The 25,010-nt window shown below is 38.1% G+C and overlaps 1 protein-coding gene across 1 annotated transcript; it reads right to left on the bottom strand.

The window, feature by feature from the left end:
* On the bottom strand, nt 1-23,998 carry NRDE2 (NRDE-2, necessary for RNA interference, domain containing; the record flags this gene model as incomplete). The annotated part of the gene is made up of 13 exons (XM_009873497.1): nt 1-126; nt 788-859; nt 3,551-3,689; nt 5,944-6,872; nt 7,757-8,143; nt 8,856-9,034; nt 11,063-11,183; nt 13,209-13,342; nt 17,048-17,450; nt 17,658-18,120; nt 19,571-19,720; nt 21,562-21,783; nt 23,890-23,998. Coding segments are annotated over 13 exons (3,434 nt in total), but the record flags the coding sequence as incomplete, so codon positions are not given.
* Between the last annotated feature and the right edge of the window lie 1,012 nt (nt 23,999-25,010).

Raw genomic sequence — 25,010 nt, 5'->3', positions numbered from 1 at the left:
TTAAACCTCTAATAGTAGATCCAGCTCTTCCAGAGGTACCCGCACTCTCAGTTCTTTTTCGGTCATTAGGTCGAGTGTCTCCTGCAGATTATCAGGGAAGTACTCCACTGCATCCATATAGAGTACCTAGAAAGGCAATGAGAACATTTTCTGTGCCATCCTTCTATTGTAGCAAGAAATAAATACATAGATAATGCAAACAACTCTCCAGCAAGAACATAAGAAATATCATATACTACTTCAAAATAATACAAACGGAATTAGTACTTCTATAGTGACAGCAATGGAGACATTTAAATTATTTAGTAAGAATTGGAAAAGACTTGATTTATTCAAAAAGATAAAATGTAGGTCAAGAGGCACTGGAGCATTTGCAACATATACAGACATTACCTAAGGAGTTGCAGGTGCTCCTCAATAATTTCTTATACTATTAAATAAATATATTTTTGTTTGCCTACCTACTTCTGCTACTACCATGCTCATGATAAAACAGTCTGAAAAATATGATCATTTCTAGGTCACACAGAGAGGAATCTATTACCTCTTTACCTCATGCAATGCAACAGCCTCCTGTTCTGAAATGCAAGCAGCACTGAAAACTGTTTCCATTTCAAATGCATCTCTTATTTGCAGAAAATCTTAACTGCACTTCTTCAGAAATCTCTCCTTTCATTTGCATATAACTCATTACAACAACTACTAAACTCTACCTTCTTTTTATTTTTTCAAATACAGAACTTTTAAAATTTGAGTATGATGACGTTTGTATTTTTTCTGTGCTTACCTTTGCCCAAGGACAGTTTTGAAGGGCTTTATAAAACAATCCTTTACTTTTTTCTTTCTTTCCTAGTGAAGCCTGTGTGAGGAAAAAAATGTTCATACGTCAATGCAGTAATAGCTGAAATAATAAAACAATTATCTCTGAGACAAAGAAATTACTGCTGAAAAGTTCATTCTGTTGAGGAATCCTTATTACTATACACATTATTTTTGTGCCCTGAAGAGACCATGCACATACATTTTCTTACTCAGCAGAAGCTTGTTAAGGCTGAATCCTGTTGCATACAAAAATGGTTATGTCAAATTAGCATCCGTCTGAGGAGGAGTTAAAATTTCTTCCTCAAAAGTACCTGTTCAACTATTTGATACAAGTACTGTGCACACAGCTGTTGTGAAGAAAAAAGAGAAGGGTGGCAGAGGGCAGGGTGCTGAACAGTTTCCTTAGCTTCAGTCACCACCATTACAGGTAGAAATAATCGCAATTTCTTGCCAAGAAATCTCTGAATTGGGCTACTTTAAAAAAACATGTACCAAACAGAATTTTATGGCTAATAAACAAAAAATCCACACACAGTAATTCCAAAATACTGAAAATACATTAAATGTTTTGAGATCTTTCGAAAAGAGATCTTCAGTCATGAGTTTACATCTACTCTTCTGACTACATCAATACTTCTGCTAAGAAACCACAGGTTCCCTTGTCAATTCTGAAAATCTAGAAATTCTTTTTCATATTATTGATACACTGGTTGTAGAAACTTGTGCAATTCTGATGTCGTGATCTATCTTCACTGTACAGCAACGCATCTCGCTTACTGGAAACTCTTCTGTCAACGCTGTGCACTAAGATGCACACACACCTTCTGCAGCTCTGCAGAGAGCGTTCAGCACCATTCTGCCTCCAAGTTTTTCATGGAATCGCTGAGGTTGGAAGGGACCTCTGGAAATCATCTGCTCCAGCCCCTCTGCTCAAAGCAGAGTCAGCAAAAGCAAGCTGCTCAGAACCAAGTCCTATTGGGTTTTGAGTATCTCCACAGATGAGAACTCCATATCCTTCAGACAACCTGTTCCAGTGTTTCATCACCCTCATGGGAAAAAAGCTTTTTGTTATGTTTAAATGAATCTTCTATAATTCAATTTGTGGCCACCGCCTCTTGTCTTGTCACTAGGCAGCACTGGGAAGTGTCTGTCTCCCTTTTCACACTCTCACATGAGGTATTTATAAACATTGACAGCATCTTCCAGGAGCCTTCACTTCTCCAGGCTGAATAACCATGTGTCTCCCAGCCTCCCCCTGTGCAACACACGCTCCAACCCCTTATTTATCTTCATGGCGCTTGGTTACTCAAAGGGACCTGGACAGGCCAACAGCAGAATAAGGAGCATGAGCCCCTCTGCTCGATTTTGTATCACCTGCAAAGCTGCTGACGGTCCGCTCTCTCATCGTTCATGAAGATGCTAAAGGGCACTGGTCTCACTAGCAGTCCCTGGTGCACAACACCATAAATACATTCTACTTTACCATTTGTGCATACTAGAGTCTCATTAGTAGTTTGTAAAGAGTAACAGTAATTCAGTTGTACATTCCTTTATATGAAGTTGCATAAAACATTTACAAGCATGTATTTGTGCAGAAGTGGTCACAGTAATAGTCCCACACAAGAGATCTTACGCACAAAACATGAGTCTCTCCTTCCTGTGCCACCTCCGTATTTCCCGGCCTGCTAATAGCTGCTCTCCTCTGACAACCCATTACACCAGAGAAGTTGTACTGTGGAATGAAAATTCCCCTTACATTATTTCCAAGCATTTTTGTGTTTTCATCTATCATATTGTACTTTGAAGAAGCAAGAAAAGAACCAAGGTGACAAAACTCTATGCGAAGTTGATTTTGTTTATATACTTCCATGGTCAACTATGGAAAAAATTAACATTATTGCTTTTTGTTGTTATTCTGCAATGCCAGTTAGCATAACTTTCATATGCAGCTTTTAAAATTGTGAAAATTCTAGTTGTAAAAGCTACAGCTATGTTTTCCCTACCATGCATTTATTTTGCCTGTGGACTGCACCTTGCTAGCAGATGTGATTCCAAGTTCACTCCTGGCAATCTTTGATCACAGTACCTGGAAGAAGTGCCCAAAGACTGAAGAAAGTCAAACGGCAAGGGACATCCAGAGAGTTATGGAGTCTCTGTCCTTGGAGATAGTCAAAAGCCATACACTGTCATGGATAACTGGTTCTACGTGGCCCTACTTGAACAGTGGAGTTGGACAAGACGATCTCCAGCGGTATCTCCCAACCTCAACCATTCTGTGAAGTTATACAAAATCAAGATCTAGATTTGACTGAAATAACCAAGTCCTTATAATTTCCTTACAGAATGCTAAAATAGCTCTAAACCATAAATAAAAGTCATCTTTGCTGGTTTTACTCACACAAAAATAAGAAAATCGTACATCTCTACAATTTGCTTCCACTTTTCTTAAATTTTGCTCCCCTGATCACTTAGCTTGTAATATGTATGTTTGCACCGTCAGAAGCTATTACTTCTTCCAATTCATGTGAACTGCATCTTCCTTAATAATTCCAGCAATACGGAGCATTACAGTTCAAATATATCACCTCGCAAACTGTGTAGGTATGGCAGCATTTAGTATTTCTTTTTTTATACAGTATTGTTGCTGTGTTCAGGAGAACTTCCAAATATGGTAAAAAACCCACAAAACCAAACAAACCCAAACCAAAACTGATGCTCTTTTTCTTACCAGAAAGTTCAAATACATTCTCCACAGCAGCGGACAATGGGTACCATTTTCACTCTGAACTGCATGTTCAAATAGAGCTATGATCCGATTTGTTAACCCAGTTTCAGGAATAGTAGAATGTATTTCACCAACATCTGCCCTGAAACAGAGGAAAAAACATACCACATTCCCTTAAAATGCAAGTTGAAGGACCACATCCAGGTAAGAGAGGGTAAAGTTCAAGGTACTGTCTCTGTTCACATAGCACTGTATATAGCCAGGTTTCTGTATTCCATGCTACAAAGCCAGATTCTTAGCACTTGCTTTTCTAATCAACACATTCATAAATAAGAAAATCAGTTTAAAAAAAAAGATAAATGAGGTATTGCCATGAAAATTCTTTCAGCATGTTGAAAAATCAACCATGTCCAACTGGAGGAGATAATTTCTCTTTGAGTGCAATAATCCACTATTGTATGATCTTAAAACAGTTATTTTAGCCTTCATTCCAAGTCGTTTATCATTCCAAGCTTGCAACAGCAGCTCAAATCAAATTCAAGTCAAGGTCAGCGAGCCTTCTTCTGTTGCCCAGGCAAGCCTGTTCAAATTTACCCCATCACCTTTGGAAGGCCATACGTTGGTCTTGGATCAAGGCTTAGATTACAGCTCTGGATCTAAAGCATGGTTACACTAACTTTTTTTCACACTAACTTTTTTTCACCCAGAGATTTGGATCCCCTAAGTTTCAGGCATGACACAAAAGCAGGTAACCATTTTTCACCGAAACATCAATTTCTGTATGCAGCTGATACAGACTGGCTTATTTTTGATGCCTGAGCTTGAAGAAAGGGCCTGGAGCCCTCATGGCAAAATCACTTCTGCCTGTGTGCACCCTCTTGACCTGCCAGCTTGTTCCACTCACCCTTAACACTTGCCTCTTTTTTCAAGGGTCTTTGAGGTCACATTTCCTCTCATGTTAACCTTTGCCATGTGAGGAATGATGTAACCTACCCTGCATGGAGTCAGACACTGGAAGCATTGTGCTCTCACACCGACTTATATGAGCTGCTGTTTTACCCTTCACGTTCATTTATTTAAATTGATTCCATGCAATTCAACAAGCAGAAATAGAAAACAGAATAGGAAACAGTCGCATAGTACAGACATTTTCTTAGTGTGCCACAACATCATAAATTGTTAGTTTTAAGCATGACTGACAGGCCAATTATCTCTCTGCTGCAGTAGCTCAGCTCTGCTCTTGCAACATCCAACTTTTCCCTATACAAATAGAACCTGTACGAAAGGCTACACTAGCAGAGAACTATCTAGAAAGGAATTGAAAGTCAGAGGAAAATCATCATTCTGGAATTTTAAAATCAGATTCCAGTAATAGTAAAAGCTTATCATAGCATCAGTCTGTAATTAACAGTAAATCAAATTACAATCCTCCTTTATACTTGGTAGCTGCAGGATTCTTATTACAGTTTCAGGTGACAGGCACTGACAGCTCAGGCACGTTGCTATCCTGTATGCATGGTTCCCAGACCGTGGCAATCAAAGCAGTGGGCACACCATCACTTTAAAGTATTCTGAAATTCTGTAATTTCATCAATATTGTATTGTATTCATGAATATTGTAAGCTGACAGCTATGTAAAGCCTCCAGATAACACTTGCCTAGAAATCTCTGTTGCTACGTGCAGACACAAAGAACCAAGCTGCCAATGTTATCAGAGAGGTGTAGGTAGCAGTGGGCAGGTAGCTCCAAGCAACGGGGCCAGAACAGTTAGAGACTAAGCTTTAAGACTGAACACAAATCTGTGTCACACATCTCCTACCCTTTCCTCCTTTCCCAGGAGCAAAAAATCTGAGCCCAGACCACAAACTCAGGAAATTTCCAGCCTCTTCTACCTAGCAACAGCCCCTCATGAAAACTAAACTCTCAAGTAGTCACTACTGAAACACATCTGCTACAACTGCACTCTGTGATCCAGCAGTAAAGTAGGGCAGCAAGCTCAGTCAGAAACCACAGTGGAGCTCTGTATTACGCTCCTTACCGCTGTAATATTAAAATGCAGAAGTTTCTAAGCTCACAGTGTCTACCTTGGTCCTCGAAGAAGCCTCTTAGTTATTTAAAGATTACTTCAAGAAATGCGTACCATCCTGCCATCAGTAACAAATAATCAAACACAAAGCAACCACGACCCGATTCAGCAGAAAGGACCTGAGATCATCACCTAGGTCCTTTACATCCTGTCACTGACTCACTTGTTCAGTCCTGAACAGATAACCCTTCCTAGCTACAGCTTCCTCACCAGCAGAATGAGAACTCTGATAGCATTTTCTCTCCTCTGTTCAGTGATTAGACAGATCAAAAAAAAAAAAGCATAATCATGATGAACTGCAAGATATTACCTCAGGACATCCTCAGTGAGTTTTTTTCTCATCTGCTCTGCTTGGATTGCAAACAGCCACGGCTCTAAAGAGTTAGTAGACCTTGTGACACCATCAAAAAATCTTCGTGCTTTGCTAGCACTGTGAGACTTCCTTTGGATGTGGATATATGACCTCCAAAGAGACTGGTTGCTAGGATACCGTTTCAGAGCCTCTGTTAGTGCCTCTTGCAGAGGTTTCAAAGGATAAACACTAATTTTCATGTGGAATCTAAGTAAATTAGTATGCAGCAGTGTGACAGCTTCAAGAGCACTGGGAAAATTTTGAATGCCAGAATTCTCTCCATTTCTTTCACATTTTTGTGGATCGGGAGCTTCAAGTTTTGCTGAAGTCTCTGCAAATATTAATACTGCAGCATCAATCCCAACAGTCAAATACTGGAACAGCGCATAGCAACCCACCAAGTTAACCAGCTGATTAGCATCACTGACTTGATTCGGACTGGAAACTGGGGCTTTACTTAAATAATCTTGCAATGCATGCTCATACGTTTTACGAGCTTTCAAGACATTCACAGGTAACAGCTGTCCGCCATAGGGCGCGTACGGTCCGCTTTCAGCCAATTTGGTCAACACATGAACAGCACGGGTCGTGACGGCTCCTTCTGTGCTTTCTAGCAGTTCCGCCTCCAGCTGAGCATAAAGCAGAGCAAGACTGCAGAGCTGGGGACTCTTCAATCCTCCTGTCCCTGCCGTGCAAAGAGCTGTGTCAAATACCTTCCTGGCATCATCAGTGTTACCAAGCAGCCATTCCAGGTAGGCATACAGTTTCCAGAGCGAAAGGTGGTTTCGGTTGTCAGGTGCTTTCAGAAGAGTCTTGGCCACTTTTTTACTCTTCCTCCCTTGTGCTTTTAGCTTCTTCTTGTTTTTTGCTTGGAGACACTGAACTACCTGCAGAGGAGAAGAAACAGAACAAATTTTGAGAGGCGTGCATGAAGAAAGGGAAAAAGCCCTCACTGTGTTTGTTCTCATATTGCTCCATATTTCACCACCAGGCAGATCCGTTGCTACCAAGGACTGCAAGTTGTCAGAGCTGCCTGTTGTCAACTCCCTCCAACAGAGCCAAGTTACACAGGCTTATCATTTGTACTCCTGCCACTGCCATTAAGTAGTATCAAATTTCATTCTTTTAAAAGGCCAACTACTGAAATAAAGAGCTGCTAACCTGTAAGGGTTGAGAAAAGGAAAAAATTATCTTGGCTAGCCAGATGCAGCTTATGACTAGAACAATTAAATCCAGCTTTCCACAGTGAGGAATGTGTTGACAGACAACTCTGGAGACCGGATGGGAAGACCACAAGAGATCTTCTGGTCAGGTAGCATTTGGGTAACAGATGGGCAACTTCTCCAAAAGGAAACTCAACACTAAACTTTCTGAAGCATAGGAAGACAACTTGACCTCCCAGCATTCAGTGGGCATCTATTAGAGCAGTTTTACTTAAATAAATTCATATTCAAGTGATACGGTGTTATCTCACTTTGCTGTGTAAGAAGTCACTTGCATCCATTCCTGCCTATTCATACAGTGTATCAGGTAATAGTATTTAACCAAAACTGCACAAAATATTTTGTTATATGTATGCTGCTGTGTAATAGGTACTGAAGAAAAGCGTTTGGATTTTATTTTTACCCCCAGTGCAATCTTATCTGCCACTTCCTGACTTGAATACTTAGTCCTACAAGATGTCATTTTCATCAATATTTATTTTAATATAAACATTAATACACAAGAAAGCCACACACCACAAAATGATTGTATGTAGATTTCTCATTACCTTAGATATTTCGTACTGCAACCAACAAAGAGACAGGTTAGATTTTTCCTTTCCAGAAAACAGCTGGAATAAAACATGAAAAACATTCTGGATGAACTCTTCTCCTTCTTTATAGTGGCCTACGTGATGCCTCCCTCGCAGCATTGTGTCCATGTGACCAATACTGTTGAATCCAGAAAGTGGAAAATCAACAGAAGACAGTGGCTTTTCATCAGAAAGCACACTGTCAAAGATGTTATTTTCATCCATGGCAATATAGAGGTTGGAAGGAAAGAGTTTACTTGTACATGGAACTCCCAGGAAGTGCAAAAACGAGTACAGTAGTTGATGCTGTAGATCTGCTGAAGAGAGCTGGATTAAAGATGGTCCAAGATCATCAAATAAAACCTAAGAAAATTCAAATTAAAACAACTCAATTTATGCAATCAAATAAAATTAGAAAATCTGTAATTTCTGTAATTTAAGAACCTTTTCAAGTCAATTAAGTCTTAATTACTATTAAATGGTAACAATGTAATTCAAATTAAAAACAGACAAGTTGAATAAGCAATGTGTTCTTGCAGTCAGACTGTAAATTTGCTATCAAGAGATTTCTTTGACCTCAAGCATCAAAGATCTCCACAGAAAAATTACACAATGATCTGAAAGATATTATTGCTTAGGCCATTTAACACATTTTGCTTTAAAAAAAAAAAAATCAAAAAAAAAAAAATCAGTGTCTGACGACTTATCATGCAAGAAGAAAAAAAAAATAGACCCAAGTACAAGGCTTGAGGGCAAGAAAACCTTTGTTTACTTCATGTATATATCTCCTTAAACACAGATTTCTGTGATGCTTCTAGTAGAGATGAGAGAAATCACAGAACAATGTAGACAGACTATTTGCCTACATTCCCTTTCCAGAGTTTACCAGGAGCTTTCAATGGATTTCAGAAGTCTCAGCCTGAAATCTCGAATAAATTTTGAAATCTGAAAAAGACAGTAATTTTTTCCAAATAAAGAAAAGGATTACTCCTCTGAAAGATCCATTGGAAATGAATTTAAATGAAAAGATAATCTATCTTATCATCTCCACTTGCTTTTATTATATCACAGTGACCTGTCTTTCTGGATCTTCACAATCTTCTTCTGAGTCCTTCTTGGTTTTGTCTGGCTTCCAAGGTAACCAATGCCTTGCTTCACGAGAACATTCAATATTCAACCAAATATGCCACTTGGGAAGAGTTTTATCCTTTATTTCTTGGTCTTCATCTAGCTCTTCTTCATCATCGTCATCATCTAAAATCAAATCAAGACACCACACACAAAATTACTAAAGAAAAGTTAATCCACTAAATTCAGAGGCTACACTTGACATACAACCGAACTGTTTTAAAAATGTAAACAAATTCAATGTTAACGAAACAGACACAAGACAGATCTGAAGATTTCCACATCTCAGTTCTGGGTTTTGACACCGGCTTTGTGTCAGTAGGAGGTTTCCAAACTTTTTGAACCAGTGAATCAGTGTCAGCACTCAAACCTTCTCACAGAGGAGAAGAGAAAACACAGGCTGTGGACCACTTTTATCAAGAGCAGTTTGGAAGCAACAGCCAAGAGTGAGTCATCTTATTCACACATCTTAGGGTTTTTCACTTCACATGTGGGCATATGATCTCAAAAGTGCTCTACAAATACATGCATAAAACATTTTGAGAAAACCACTGTAAGTAAAAAGGAGTAACAACAATGTTAAACATCACAAACTGAGCTTGGCAATGTTGTGTTAAAATACTTGGTATTTTCAACATTTTAATTGACATGAAATTGAAACAACCAATGCAGTTAAACCACACACAAAAGAAAGTGCTTAGCCACATCACACTTTTACCATGATCTTCCTGCATTATTCGATATACTTTGTATACTTTTCATGTGACAGCAATATGTTAATTCTGTGCTGAAACTGCTAAGCATCTGTAGGCTAAGCTTGTAGAGATTTTTCAATTATTTTTTCTTTTTTGTTGCTGAGGGAAAAAAACTCCTCAAGATTTATGGTTACCTGCACTATTTATTTTGGTACAAAAATCAGGTCACTTCTACACCGCCTCCAAATTCTTGATCCTTATGTTTGCCATTAACTAAATGAAACACTCTCACTCTCAGTTCTTAAATTTCAGGCAGAACAAACAGCTGGCGGCAAGACTTTTACTCTCTCTCTATTTTTTTGTGATCTATAGCCTCTCCCTTAGTCAGCAACTCGATAAAAAAATGACAGCATTTCCACAGTCTAACCAGAGTTTGAAAAAAATTGTCAGTTTTGGAGATTTCACTCAATTATAGATTGCACTGAAACTTTTGGGCTTGACACGCGTGGAGAAAAGCACCGATATGTGCTGGGCGTGGCCAAGACTGGCAGTGGTCCTCTTCGCTATACTGAGTCCTCCCAATCTGTGGGCAAAATGTCTACAGCCATCAGTAGTGGAACTGCTGACCTCAGTTAAAGGGCAAGGAAATTCAATCTTGAATTAGAGACAAGGGAAGTGCAGGATCATTTTTCAGTTCCTTTGTTTACTAAAAGCAGCGTCAAACTTGCTTTGCTAGAGTTGCTACAGCAGCAGAAGCAGAGACAGCTCATCTTTGGTCAGACACACTCCAGCCCCTGCTTCCCTTCCAGATGTGTCTGTTTGAGAAAGAGTCCTTGACATTAAGGGAAGCACTGCAGGCCAGAAGCCAAGGTGAGACTAAGCAGCAAGGAGGTATTTTCTGCATCCCTGCTCACCCAGAAGCACTCCAGGCAAGTGAAGATGCAATTCCTTCATTTTCTGCATCACAAAGACAAAGGAAAGGTTTTCCTCCTACTTGTACTATGTATTTGCTGTAAGAAACTGAAATCTGGTTCTAGAAATAGAATCATTAAGCCAAGAATCCTTGGGGCAACTATCATCTAATACTATAATCCCACCAATATGATGAAAGGGTCTTAAGGGAAGTAGCTTCCTTCCACTTCAGATGGAGATAGGTCTCAACCAAGCTATCACACCTTTATTTAGCCTTTTCAGCACAGCATGGGGGATATGCCATCCTCTCTTCCTTAACTCCCATCACTAGGAAGGGCAACAACATCCCATAAACAGTGGCATATTGTACCTAGAACACTCAACACATGCTTTTCCCTTTGAAGTGTGATACACTTTATCTCAGTCTTGGTAAATATTTTTTATAACTTGTATGCAAAAGCATGAGAGGAAACAGCTTGTATCATTCTGATCAAAATATTTAGAAGAGCGTGTGGACATAGAACTACATATATAGACACAGGCATACCAGGCTTAAGAGCAATCCAGCCACCCTTTTCTTGTTGGTGCATCCATGCTTTCCAGCCTCTTGCTCCTTTTTCTCCAATTCGTGCTTCTCCACTATCCCAAAAAGGTTCAAAGAATTCCACCTATTGTGTTGGGCAGGGGAAACAAAAACAAAACACAGAAAAAAATTACTCCTGCTGTTTTACAAACACTACTTGAATCAATTTAGGTTTTCTAGACCCTACAATCACTTATCTGGGTGCAGCTTCTGTATCTGAAGACTTTGTTAGATGCTGCTTAAGAATCAGCACAGACAACCAAGTACTTCTGTTATGCCTGTAGCACAGCAGGACTGTCATCAGCTCTTCTCATGAACGTAACTATTGTTTTTAAATGGTATTACGCTTTAAAGAAGCAAAAGACTTGTGCCAAATGTCCTATATAGATGCTTCAAGGATCCAAAATCACCAAGATGTGGCCTTCAAAAACCAGATCTACCCTCATCCCTATTCTCCATGGGACCATGAAGAATTTTGCTAATGGAGTAATAGTTCAGCTAATGGAATGATAATTCAGATGATCGTATACACCTATGATGAAATCAAAATGTTATGATTGGATGCAAATGTAACTGGACTGAGGACAAAAGAAAAAGATCAGTAAGGGCTTTCATCTCGCAGGATGCAGGATGGTCAACAACTTCAGGGAGCTTTCTAGTGAATAAGAAGTCCAGGGTCCTTGTCCTTACTTTGTCACTGCCTGAATGCAATTAGGCATGATTAGATCCACTAATACCTCCCCTGCTTTGTGTATACCTGGCTGTAATGTCTGTCTCTCTCCTAGTATACGCCTCTGCTGCATATCAAACACACAATGGCTTGGACATTGAGATGTGACTGTTAATATGAATGCTAATAATAAAATTTACTCAAAGAAAAAGCAAGCATCAACATATCAGAATATGCAGGGCTTACAGCAACTGCAAAATCTAATTCTGCTCCTCAGGGATTTATTCTTTGCTCCAAGTGAGAAAGCGAACTGTGAAAACAGTACAGAAACAAGTAATTCAACAATGAGTCATAAGGCAAGAGTAAGAGGGCAGAATGTGCCATCAGCTGTAAATCAGGAATCTTCCTATTTTCAAGACCTGTACTTTCCAACATAAACACTGTCCTTTTAAACCGAGGTTCCTTTCCACTCTGTTTTCTTAAAAATATTTAAATACTACAGATAATCTTGCAGTTTTTCAAATGACTGCAAGTATAACTTGAGCTTTATCTGTGTAACTATACCAAATCTCCCATCCTGCTTGATAATTATGACTGAACTCTAAACTTCTGGTTCTGGAAGAGGACATCACTATTAATTAAGCTACAAGACTGCTCCACTGGTGGGTAAAGGCATTAATCTAGAGAGCAAAATCAGAGTCACAGTTGTGATTGCTGGAGAAGGTGAGGTAATAAAAGGAAATTCAAACTCTGTCCTCTACAGTAGTCCAGCTGCCTAACCGGTGGCCCTCCCTACACCTCATTAGAAAGGAAGCAGCTCCTGACAAGTCAGTGGGATGATGCTACATTGGCAACAGCCACCTCGAAATATTTTCTGATTTATGTTGGGGTGTATGCCCAACATTCTCCTGAGCAAATCAAGAGAAAAAATAATTTAGTACTTTAACAGAGTAAGCTGAGTTGAATCTCATGGGTCAAATAAAAGTTACTTTAGAGCATGAAGGTGCTTCTAATGTAGCCATCAAAGAATTACTGAAAAGAACAATGAACCAAGAAAAGTTCGCAAGAACTGTCCAGAACAGAAAGAGATTATAGGTCCTATCAGCTTTCTCTATAAACAACTGCAGTTTTGGCAAAAAGCAGCAGGGGGAGTGCTAATTAGACAGAAACATTGGTCACCCAGCTCATTTTCTTAACTGGTAAAAAAGAAAACATGAAATGACTGCTTAACACACTTTATTATATACAGTAGAAGCAGCCATTGGCAGGTAGTTCCAGAGGACCCGTAAGCCTTTTTCCAATGCAAGCATCACCTCCAGGACCCGCAAAGTTGTGATTCAAAATATTTCCCTATGTCCTTAAACATTCATCAGTGTTCTTCTGTTACAGCGTTCTCTGTAATGCACAAGGACATACACCCATTTAAATGGAAATTGCTACCTGTCCCCTTGTTGGTAGATCTTTTACACTGTCAGGTTTAAAGAACGTGAAGTCAATCAGAGCCTGAAACAAAGACACTGCTTTCTCAGAATGGCCAGCCTGTCTCAGAAAGTGGCACTGCTGAAGAAATATAGCTGTAAAGTAAAGAAGATAAAATATCAGCACTTTGAATAAATTTTGTTGCAAAGTATTTTATTACAGTCCACAAATATAAAGAAGACATGAAGTGCTGCAGAGCACAGTTGTTTTGGAACAGTATCAAAACCAAACCACAGGGAGTAACTACCATAAACGTATGTCAAAATTGTTGTAGTTTCATTAACTTTAAGATCTCTCACTTTAAACGTGCCAAAGAAATGACTTTTTATTCATGCCATACATGTATTGTCCTTGCCAACAAATAAAAGCTATGCATAAAGGTCCAAACCTTAGTTTATCCAACATCTGTTAGAGTGGGTCGCAGACCTCTTGAAGATGCTGGGCATTATTACAATTCACACAGTAAATGATCACAACAAAAATCCTTTTTCCTCATTTTTGCCTGAGATGGATACATTGGTAATATGTTCGTACTATACCATTTTTATCCCAACCACCATTCCCATCTCCTTTTCCTTTACATAAGAACTCAGTTAAGAGAAGTTCAGTCTTTGGCTGTAAGTATTACTGCCTCAAAGCATAGAGGAGTCCTATCCTTTGCTCTTCTAGGATCCTATCCTTTGCTCTACTATTTCTGTAATCGCTGCCATACTCCTACTACACACTGAGCCTCAAAGTCTTAAAAAGGTAGCAAAGCCCCGTTTTTTCTATTCATATATTTGCAAAGTAAGTCTTAAGTGAAGGAGTTAGAGAAAAAACAGGTATTATACACACCTCTATTGCCAGGCAGTTCAAGGACATTTCAGACATATTCTATCACTCCAAATTACACTTAAACCTTAAGAAAACAGTGGCTGTTCAAAAACCAAATTGCTTTAAATCATAATCCTAATTGGCCTGCAAATAACCTCAAATCCCATAAAACAAGACTTAAATAATCCATTGATAGTTTTCAAAACAGTTCTTCAAAAACTATTGCTTCTTCACTAAACATATTGGCTTTGGAGGGTTTTAAACAATCAAAACATTCAAGTGACTAGATACACAGATAAAACAACATAGGTTAGCACCAACTGCTTCTAATGATCATCCTATTTTTGACTACCATGAAGCAGCAAATGATTTACTCCTTTTACCTGTATTCAGATTTACATCAGATGTGTGCACATAAAAATTTAAATTCAGCTAGAATATACAAACTAGGCATTTCATCTAATCTTCCTGCAAAGTCAATGACAGCTTCTGATAGCAAGGACTCTGAGATTTCTGAAGATAATTAAACCAGAAAAAAGCATGTTTAAGTATATATTATAAGCTTCTGAAGTATTTTAACCAGTTCAGGCTCTGTGTCCAATTGACATTGAAAAAGTTGTCCTTTCCTAGTTTCTCAACTTCAAACAGATGAATTTCAATTATATACTCAAATAGTCTGAATGCAGATAATATCTCATCAGAACTTGCTGCCAAACTGGAGCCAAATATAAACTATAGCATAAAATTTTCTCCATTAAAAAAAGCAGAAGATACTAGAAGAAATACAAAAATCATCATTTTCTCTGTAGTAAAAGTTGAAAACAGGATGCATACATACTCAATTCAGTCCAGGATGCTAAGACACTTCTGCAGCTTAACTGACCTAAATGATAAGGATGTTTCTCCCCAGCCAGTAGGTATAATTTGAAAAACAGGACTCCCTTTCCACAGCAAAATTTGAGAATGCTTACCGTCATCTGCTTTATGTTAACAGTTTCTAGTCAATCTAAATTATTGCAAATTGCTATCTCAAAATTTAAGTGAAACTGGGCTATAATTTTAAATTAATTTTTAACCTGCTTTCTTAAATTCCATGTTTTAAAAAAGCACCCATTTCGAAGCAGGCAGTACTGCGTACCGAACTGAACACTAGATGGCAGAGTCCACCACTATTTAAAAATAGCTCTTGCGTTTTGTCATTAGCAAAGGTCAAAGGTTGGCGATACAAGTCTACTTACAACTACACTGCTACCAACCTTACAATCAGTTTGTGAAACTCTTTGTATATTTATTTTAACAAACAATTTGGTAATCTTCCTAATAAGTACATTGAGAGTTCATATTCAGCCTAAGAATTAAGAGTCACAAAAAAAAAAACACAACCCAAACCACTCAACCACCACTCAGATCAAAAAAACCTCCCCACTCGAAATTTCCCCACTCCTATCATTTGAATTCCAAAGGCAAAAAAATCCACAAGCAAAAAAGCCAATAAAAGAAAACAAACAAACAAAAAAACCAAAAAACCATCAAAACCCCCAACAGTGTTTATAAAAAAAAATCACTATAGCCTTAATACAGAATGACAAAACACCAAGACTGGCGCAAAAACACGATAAAATTGAACTCATTTTCATTTTAACCTGTATATAGACATTGCCAACAAACAACTATTCTGAAAAATGTCAATTTAATACAGTTCCTAGTTAAAGGAACTCCATTAGAAAAAACAAATTTCTCATAGCAGCTAACGAACAGTATTTAATGAATCAAATATGATCTGTACAGGGAAACAAAATTAAATGAAAACCTTCTTGTTTGAAGAAATAGATGCTGAATAAAACATTTGTCCTGAGAAATATTCACTGTGGTTAGCGTAAAAGTGACTGAATTCTTGGAAATCAGAGACAGTAGAAGAATTAGAAGCTATCAGGCTGTACAATATCCACCTGCCAGCACAGGATTTTCCCTTTACAGCACTTTTTCCAGTGCTTGATCCAAGATGAATCAACCAAAGACCATTTGAACACCTTAAACTAATATGTAAACTAACATCTCAATCTATAAATCCAGAGTGGATACTGCATAACAGATAGCATCACTGCTCACAGAGCAGTTAGAGGACTTCGATAAAAATAGAGACTTCTTGGACTATGCCACACATGAAGAAATAGTCTCCTCTAGATTTAAAACAAATTTTAACAGGATTAAAAAAAACCCAAACAACTACGTACACACACATTCATGGTGACACTAATACTTCCCCCTCCTCAGTGTATTCATAGAATAATGCTCACAGTGACACCCCAAGGTAGAGAAGTACAACTGAAATGGGACAGCTTAAGTTATTTAGCTCCAAAAACACTTAAATCCCACGCTAGAACTGAGCATGAACTCATTTATTCCAGTCCAGCATCCTAAACATCTCACTAATTTTCCTTCCAGGGATAATTATATATTAAATTACAAGTTGCAGATATATGCATACCATAAATACAAAAGGTGTGATCACATTGCGTTACAGCTTAGAATTCTCCATCTACAAACTGGGATGCTCAAGAAAATTCCACATCAGACTTCTCTTTTCTGGATTAAAGTAATTAAACTATAAAACTTCTGAACAAAAGATAATTGTTTCTTTCACAAGCCAATTTTTTTTTTTTAATAAACGTTTTCCAAAGATAAAAGCACATCTCTCAGCTGTTGGCTGCGATTCTCCAACCTTGACATTTGTACTGTAAACCACTGAGCACATTAGACTTTACTGAATGTTTTATCACAACCTCTCCTGGGGAAGAAAAGCATTTGCTATATCCATATTTGGTTGGAATATCTGCTTTAATTCTCAACTAAGAAATCAGAATGATGAGCATTTTGAAGGGGATAAAAATGTCCTGTTAAAGATATGAAAGTCTATTCTTATAGAGGATGTAGTCAACTCCTGTGAAGACCATTCTGACCATAACACAAAACAGGAAGAACCTTACCTAGCATAGCTTCTTCTGTACCAGGCAGTAGAGGATGCGATACCATGCTGCCATCCTGTACAGCTGCCAGCGTAGTCAAACATTTTCCATATAGACTATTGATTTTTGAAACAGAAAAAGTAGTGAACTGACTTTGACAGAACAGGAGATATTTCTTCCACAGCTCTGGATTATTGGGATGTAAGAAAATGAGCTTCTGCCATTCTTTGATCAAAGCCGGTGGTTCCCAGAATTCTGTGCAAACCTTCAGCCTGGCGAGTTTCAGATCAACATTACTTGGATTGCTTTCAATTGCCCTCTCTAAAATAGCTAATTTCTTTTCTAAGATTAACTTCAGCGATTTTCTTCTTACTTCCTGTTCTCCCTTACTGGCATAAGGGCTAGGTCCTCTTATTAATTCATCCTTAAAATAAAAAGAAAAAAAGAAAAATCATTACAACATTAGGAAGAATCATCACTAGAATCACGAGAACGCCAACATTTGTCAAGATGAATTAACAGCTCATTCTTCACCAACAGAAGATATATGGTCCTGAACAAATGAAACTAAACTGTAACGTTCATGTATTTATCACTTATTATACGCAACCAGACCTGTCAGAACACATACCTGAAAAGAAACAAATTCCATCCAAGCATTAATATCTCTTGGGTCTTCTCTTACTTTCTTGTTATATTCTTCCACTTTTGTCATCAGAACGGAGTTAATGTTTATCCCAGGCTCTTGAGTTGTTTGCTGCATATTTACAGGTTCACTGTCTGCAGTCTTGCACCCTTTCCCTTGTAGCCACACTGTAGTTGACGGATCATAAATCCCAAGAGGATTTACCTCTGTTGTGTCAGAAGGATCATCAGTTTCCATTTGGAAAACCGGTATAAAAGCAGTTGTGTCAGATGCAGAACTTTTACTGCAAACAGGAATCCCATCTGTGTTCAGCATCTTCACGTTGTCTTTTGTGAAGTAACGCTCAGGTCGCCCCTGTAATTGCTTCTTTTTTGATGCAGAACTGTCCCAAGTTATACACTGTTTCTTTGCATCTATGCCAAGACAGGACTCTCCTCTCCTTTTATATCTTAGAAAGAAAATTACAATTAAATATCTTCTAAAATACACGTTAGAAAAGACATCTCCTTTTTGAAATAAAACATGGAAGAAGTACTTTCGTTCATATTGACCCAAATACTGCGTACATGGACACTCAAAATGGCAAGAATTTGGTAACTGTCCTTATTTAAGACTTAAATTTATGTGTTTTTTCATTGCTATCACAACTTTTATTATCCTAGTATACTTCCCTCGAATTCAACACTTTCTGTTGGACTCAGGAGAAGAAAAATTTTCTTCCTATTACTTTAAGCTATGTAGATAAACCTGAAGAACAAAAAACAGACAGCATTATTTAAGGCTATTTAGATTAGATTATTTTAAACTGAAAAAAACCCACAGTATTTCAGTCCAGTTGTACTTTGTTGTATCCCTAATCCATTATTTATGCCTAAAAGTGGGTGGTGGAGTAGAGAGGAAAGTGAGACTAGGTTCATAAGAGCACAATAATCCTATGGATTAAGAAAGCAAAATACTATCTTAAAATATTACCAATACTGTAAATTCAGTGGCAGATATGGTGACGTGCAATGCTAGAATAACATTTTTTATCTGAAACGATAACTGACAATCCGAAGGAGGCAGAAAATCGGAACGGATTGTAACCAGGCTATTTCACTGCACAGGTACATACACGACAACAGTAAAACTCATAAATCTTTCCTTCTCCACAATTAATTACTCATTATATACAGTAAGCAATTCTCCTTGAGAACATCAAGAAGTAAGCATACACACACAACGCACAAGCCCAGCGTGAGCTCCTTTGGACAGATTTCTCTGTTACTGTGGAGAAACATTCTGAAGGGTCATCAGAGTACCAGTAACACCCTACGGATGTTGAACATGCAATTTCATCTATACTCATTTGAAACGTAACAATGCATCAGTTAGGCACCCTATGTACAACATCTGGGTGACCTAACACAGAATTTATTTGCTAAGAAAGTACCTCTCGCTTTTTTTGGCAAGGGTATCAAACTACCCAAGTAAGTAAATCTCTTGACAAACCTAGTACAAAGCAACCAGCACCTTCGCTTCCCTTTCAGACACAGAAACAAAACAACAGAGATCAAAGGGGCACTCACTCAAAGATGACCTACAACAGAACCTGGGATTTCTGACCTTAAAAATCACACTTTTGAATCCGCCCAATGCTGCCACCTCCAGATGGCAGTTCTACAAGTTTTCATGCCTGGACTCTACTACACAGAGAATGCTTCTAGAAGAAACAAACATCATGCACTTTATTTCCGTTATTTCAAGGCATCTTTTGCCTTCTAAGGTATTCAGGCCCAATGTAAAGTCAAATCTCAAACTATTCAGTTATCTTCTCATCTTCACAAACTCGAGTTAATGAATCTTGAGAGAGTGACTCTGTGATAGTTTGAATACTAAGAGAAAGCAACATGTTGTACCTTGCTATGTCCCCTCGATACAGGGATTTGTAGGCCCAGTTTGCAGGGTCTGGTTTCTTGTCTACTCTGAAGGTTTCTGCTGTGAAAACCTGGACATCGTCAAGCCAAATAAAGCGACTGCTGGTAAGATTTGACGTTTTCTTATCTGAACTGCAAAAAAACAAGGAGAAGGGTAGTCTAAGCATTTACAAACCCAGGAAACATTCCATTTCTGTAGTTCACAGTAATTCACTTTACTCAAAGTCATGTTACATGATCCACTACTGGAAAGTCAGCCACTCTCTTGGAAAGAAACTAGAAATACAGTAACAGGGCCATCAAAACAAAACACAAACACTTCTTGCACTTGTAGAAATTGGATTTACTATTTTGAAAGGTAATAACCAGATTTAACCCATCAATTGCTTGACAGATTAAAATCTAAAAGCCATGTATTACTCCTTCCAAAACTTACTTTTGTCTTAGTCAGATGCTACAATTAAGAAAAAGAGGATAATTTGTAAGAGGATTATGCTGATTAACTGTAACTATACCCTTGCATTTGATAGAACAGCGAGCATCAGTGTGGTCTATGGATTACAGTTGTACAAATGAACTTAAGTGGAAATCACCACCTGCCTCCAAACTGTAGACAACTACGTACTTAGAAATCTGAATTCATGTTACAAATATGTAACTTAGTAAAAAGAGTTTTACAGTCTCGAGAGGCTTTCTAAAATTTCACAAGGCCTGTTTCATTTAGAGTAATTTTGTAGTTCAGGTTTAAAAAGCAATCTCCTGAAAACTCAATATTCTCTCAATATCAACAATTTATGGAAAGTAGTAAAAATAGACACCCTGAAAGAACTTCAGTCCTTTCATTTGGGCAAAGCACTGGCTCATTGACCCATTCTAGCAAATGGCTGATAAGCCAGGTTCAGCACCTAAGTTCCATCCAGTCCAGACATCTTTCCAGCAAAGACAAGAGTAACTGGGCAGAGCAGAATGGTCTTAGCATCCCAGCGCTTTTTACTGTGCTTCCTCAGAGCCAGGTAAGCCTTAGCCACCACAAGTCAACTACAGTCTTCGTAAGTGAGGAGGTGAGCATGGCTGGAGGCATCAGACAACACCTCCAGTACCGCTGCCATTCGTCCACAGGGAAGCAACGTTCAGATCCCTCGCAGAGAGAGGCACACACAAGCCTGTGCTCTCAGCTAATGGCTAACCTGCCTTGGGAAAAAGCAGTAACTTGGGAGAAAGTCAAGGACTACTACCTGGACTATGCCCAGTTCTAACAACGATTCCTCAGTGTCACCAAATCCTCCCTCTGTCCCCACGAGCAGCTGCAACGCCGTGAATTAGAGCCAGAGCTGCTGACACTAAGCAAAAAAGCAGGAACTAGGGAATCAGAGAAAGGCAACATGGCTGCTCAAACTAGCAAACATGATGAGACACAGCCAGTGAGATCTGGCCGCTTTGAACAAAATGATCAAAACGCAACAGACTGAGAAAAGCACAGCTGGGTATGCCAAACCTGAATACTCAGCATGTTCACAGAACCCCTTTTACTGCTCAAAAATCATGCTAGTCACCACATACCCATTTTCTTGTTCCATAAAAAAAATGACACCTCCACTAGTTACACAGTATTTTAAAGCTCCTGGGCTTAATTAAAAAAAAAAAAAATCTAACAGAACAATTGCAATTGTTCAAATACCCATCTAGAGGTTCCAACGAGCAAGTATGAAGCACACAGCACAGAGCTATGTGAGAGATTCCAGACTCTCCCAGAAGATCCATGAAAGGAAACCAGATGTTTATAAAAACTCAACAATAGCCTCTACGTGTCTTTAAAAATCTATTTCAATACCGCTACCACACTTTGTTCTGCAGAACAGTACTTCACAGAATATTTTAGTTTTTCAGATATGATTAAACAAGTGATTCTAATTCTAGTGCAAGTACAAGAGCACAATGAATTTACATCTTGCATAGTGTTAATAAATACATACTTGGCTGCTGCTTCCTTTCCACGATTTCTGCCACTGCCTGTCGCTCTGTCCTTGATGTGCTGCTTAGTGTCCACATCTGATTCGCTACTACTGGAGTCCCCTTTGGTTTTCTTTTTTGCCTTCTTATAGTGGTGATGCTTCTTCTTTTTCTTTTTCCTACTTGACTGCTTTAAGCTCTCATCTGTATCACTTTGCCCTGACAATTCTGATCTTGAAGTAGTCCTGCTTGGAAACAAGCATATATATCTATATATATCTATATATCTTGGCAGTAAAACTGTGAAGAAATACCACTACAAGAAAGTTCAGAGACATTTTACTCTTTACCTTTATTCTCCCTCTATTTTTGGAGAAGAGAGTTGGCAGCAACATATACAATGAAAGGGATATAAATCTGCATTAAATAACTATCTTTATATTTCAGCTGCTGGAATTACTGATATCCAATTTTAAAGTTTTAATTGTCAGGGTAATTTTGATGTATAATCGATATAAATAGTCATGTGTTATCAACGTCAAATTAAACATGACTGAGCTGGTAATAACTTTTCAAAGACAATTTAGGTTAAGCTAAAAGGATCTTTGGGCATCACTTGCAAAAAGTCTTCACTTTTTTTCCTTGTTTTTTATGATTTACATAAGAAATATCAAAATCCATACTTTTAAAATCACTTCTAGATTAGAAATTCAAATCTTGCCAATCAAGGAAAAAGTTTTGATGACTACTGAATCAATATGACCATATAAAATAACATAGCAGCAAACACTACATGCAACACCCAACTGACTGAGAGATCACACAAAGGACAGTTTTGGTAAAACACATGGATATAAATGTAGCATTTCAGAAGAAGGCACCTAAAAAAAAATCCCTTACCCAATTCATTTAAGGGCACTAAGAAAAAAAGAATCCATGAGAGAGCCATTAGGTGGCCTTTAAAACAAACACACACACACACAAAAAATCCAAATAACAAACAAATCAACCACCCAAAATCCAACATGGTGGAGTAATAAATTGTTATTGAATTGAGAATGCGTCCTAGTAATAGTCAAAAAGATCAAACAGTTCTTTGTATACTGTATTTTGTTAAATTCTTTTTCAAAGATTAATTAAATATGCTGGTTTACTGTCGTTCTATCTGAATGGTAATTTTTAAATTTCTTTTTGACATTAAAAGTCCTGAAAAGATTTGAAGAAATATAAGCAGAATACATGACTGATAAACAGAATGACTGCATTTCAATCAGACATGTACATGTAAGAAGTATAAAAAAAGATTAATTCAGCTGTTATTGTTGTTATGGATTGTTATTATGCAGATATTCTCTGTCATTACCAGGAAACACAGAATGGTTAAGGTTGGAAGGGACCTGGAGGATCATCTAATTCCAACGCCCCTGCTGTGGGCAGGGACACCTCTCCCACTAGCCCAGGTTGCTCAAAGCCCCATCCAGCCTGGCCTGGAACACTCCCAGGGATGGGGCATCCAAACCTCCTCGGGCAACCTGTTCCAGTGCTTCACGTTATATCTAATCTAAATGTACCCTCCTGCAATTTCAGGCCGTTGCCCCTTGTCCTATCACTACAGGCCCTTGTAAAAAGCCCTTCCCCAGGAACAGTCATTGTAAACACAGGAGCTTGTATCAAATTAAAAGTGACTAAGTTTTTGAATTTGGCAACTACAGCTTGATTCCATTAATTATTAAGTGCTAGTTAGAGTGCGGATATGTCAAGTATAGCAACTATTCTACTGAAGGTATTAAAACCAGTTCTTCAGGAAACGTGGCTGCTTAAAGCTCATTTTTGTAAAAGAATATAATCATGCATTTCAGTGATCAGCATGTTCTATGCTGCTGCACAGCCCAATATGTGTAATATTTGATTAACTCACATCTTTAGTAGTTTTTTAAAAGTAAAAAAACTGGATTGTGAAATGGCTGATTGAACTGGTTTTCACAGAGAAATCACAAAGATGATGCTTAATCTTTACATTATTTCAAGGGTCACTTAGGACATTCAAAAGCTAATGAAGACTCATGATCCCTCAGTTCCCCTTCCATTCCGAAATAACAATGATTTAAACGCAGCTGTGGGAAAAAGAAAATGGGAATGTAATTGCGTAAGTATAATTTCTCATTATTTTAAGTTAAAAGACATGGAAGCATTATTCATACTGTCATATATGACTCAGTTCTGGCCTTTTTAAATACTGAACAGTGGAATGAAAAGTAGCTCTAAAAGCTCTTGATTTTGGTCTCGCATAACAAAAGATAAGCAGGAAAAAAGAAAGAGGCTATTTTAAAAGATACTGAAGTATGTTCTACCTTACTGGTGGCAATTTTTCAGGGATGGCATTTGCAACTTCTGTAGCGCGCTGCTGCAGTAGTAGTGCCTCTTCCGCAGAAAAGCTTGGGTTACTAAGCCAGTCCAATTCTGCAGGTAAAGAAAAGTGTGAGATCAACACATTAGATTGCTGCACTTTTTAAAGTTGGAGGTTAATCTAGTCAGCAGACAGCTAAATTTGCAGCAAATGTCACTAAACTATGTGTAGTAAGTGAGCATACCAATTACTAGGGAATAACTATATGAAAGGTGTAGCTAATTAATGCAATACAACTTATGCAAACTTAGAAAAATGTACTTTACTCACTGTATGGAAAATATTTTGACTATGGTTTTCTTGAAAGGGACACCCATAACTGATAAGAATAATCAAGTGTTTTATACAAGATCAAAACATGTCACTGGATTCTCAGTTCTCTAAACACTGAAATATCATTAGACTTTTAAATAAAGTTAAAAAAAAAGGCTAATAGATGCTAATTTTGATATATACTAGTCAGCATTAAGCATTCTGCACCTAGACCTCAGACATTGGATAAGATGAGATACTGACAGGATGTGGAGGGGGATTTTTGCAGCTTAATTTCTCTGATATTAAAACTTCTATAACAATTGTCGTAGAGATTTCATTTCTATTATTCTTTTAAGTACAGGAAATTTTCTAACATATTAAACAACAGGTACTATTTTGCCTAAGCATATAATTTAATATCATCCTCTCCAGTGCCAGACCACAGGAGATACCAACAAATGGAACAGATTTAGTCTCCCTGCCTGTTCTTCGTGCTCTTGAGAACGATTTTAGGCTCAGTGATCTTCCCATCACACTCCTGACTCTGTGCTTTTGACTATACTGACCTCTAATCCTTACATAGCGTGCACTCATTGTCTACTAAGCCTCTCCTTCGGACGTATTTCTTTCAGAAATAGCTCTTTATACTGAAATTCTATTTTCTGTCTCATGTCCCTGAACCGTTGTCCACAGAAGGATTTAAAATGGAGTGAGCTGCCAAACAGTTTGTTAACCTACATTAAACTTGTCAAGTAGCACGCGCAATCAAGCTAAGCTCCCGTTTGCATTTCCCAAGAGGCTGCCCCTGCT

Source organism: Apaloderma vittatum, unplaced genomic scaffold, assembly GCF_000703405.1.
Source record: "Apaloderma vittatum isolate BGI_N311 unplaced genomic scaffold, ASM70340v1 scaffold7930, whole genome shotgun sequence".
NCBI classification, from domain to species: domain Eukaryota; kingdom Metazoa; phylum Chordata; class Aves; order Trogoniformes; family Trogonidae; genus Apaloderma; species Apaloderma vittatum.
Note: the sequence above shows the minus strand (reverse complement) of the source record. Positions and strands in the feature narration are given on the sequence as shown.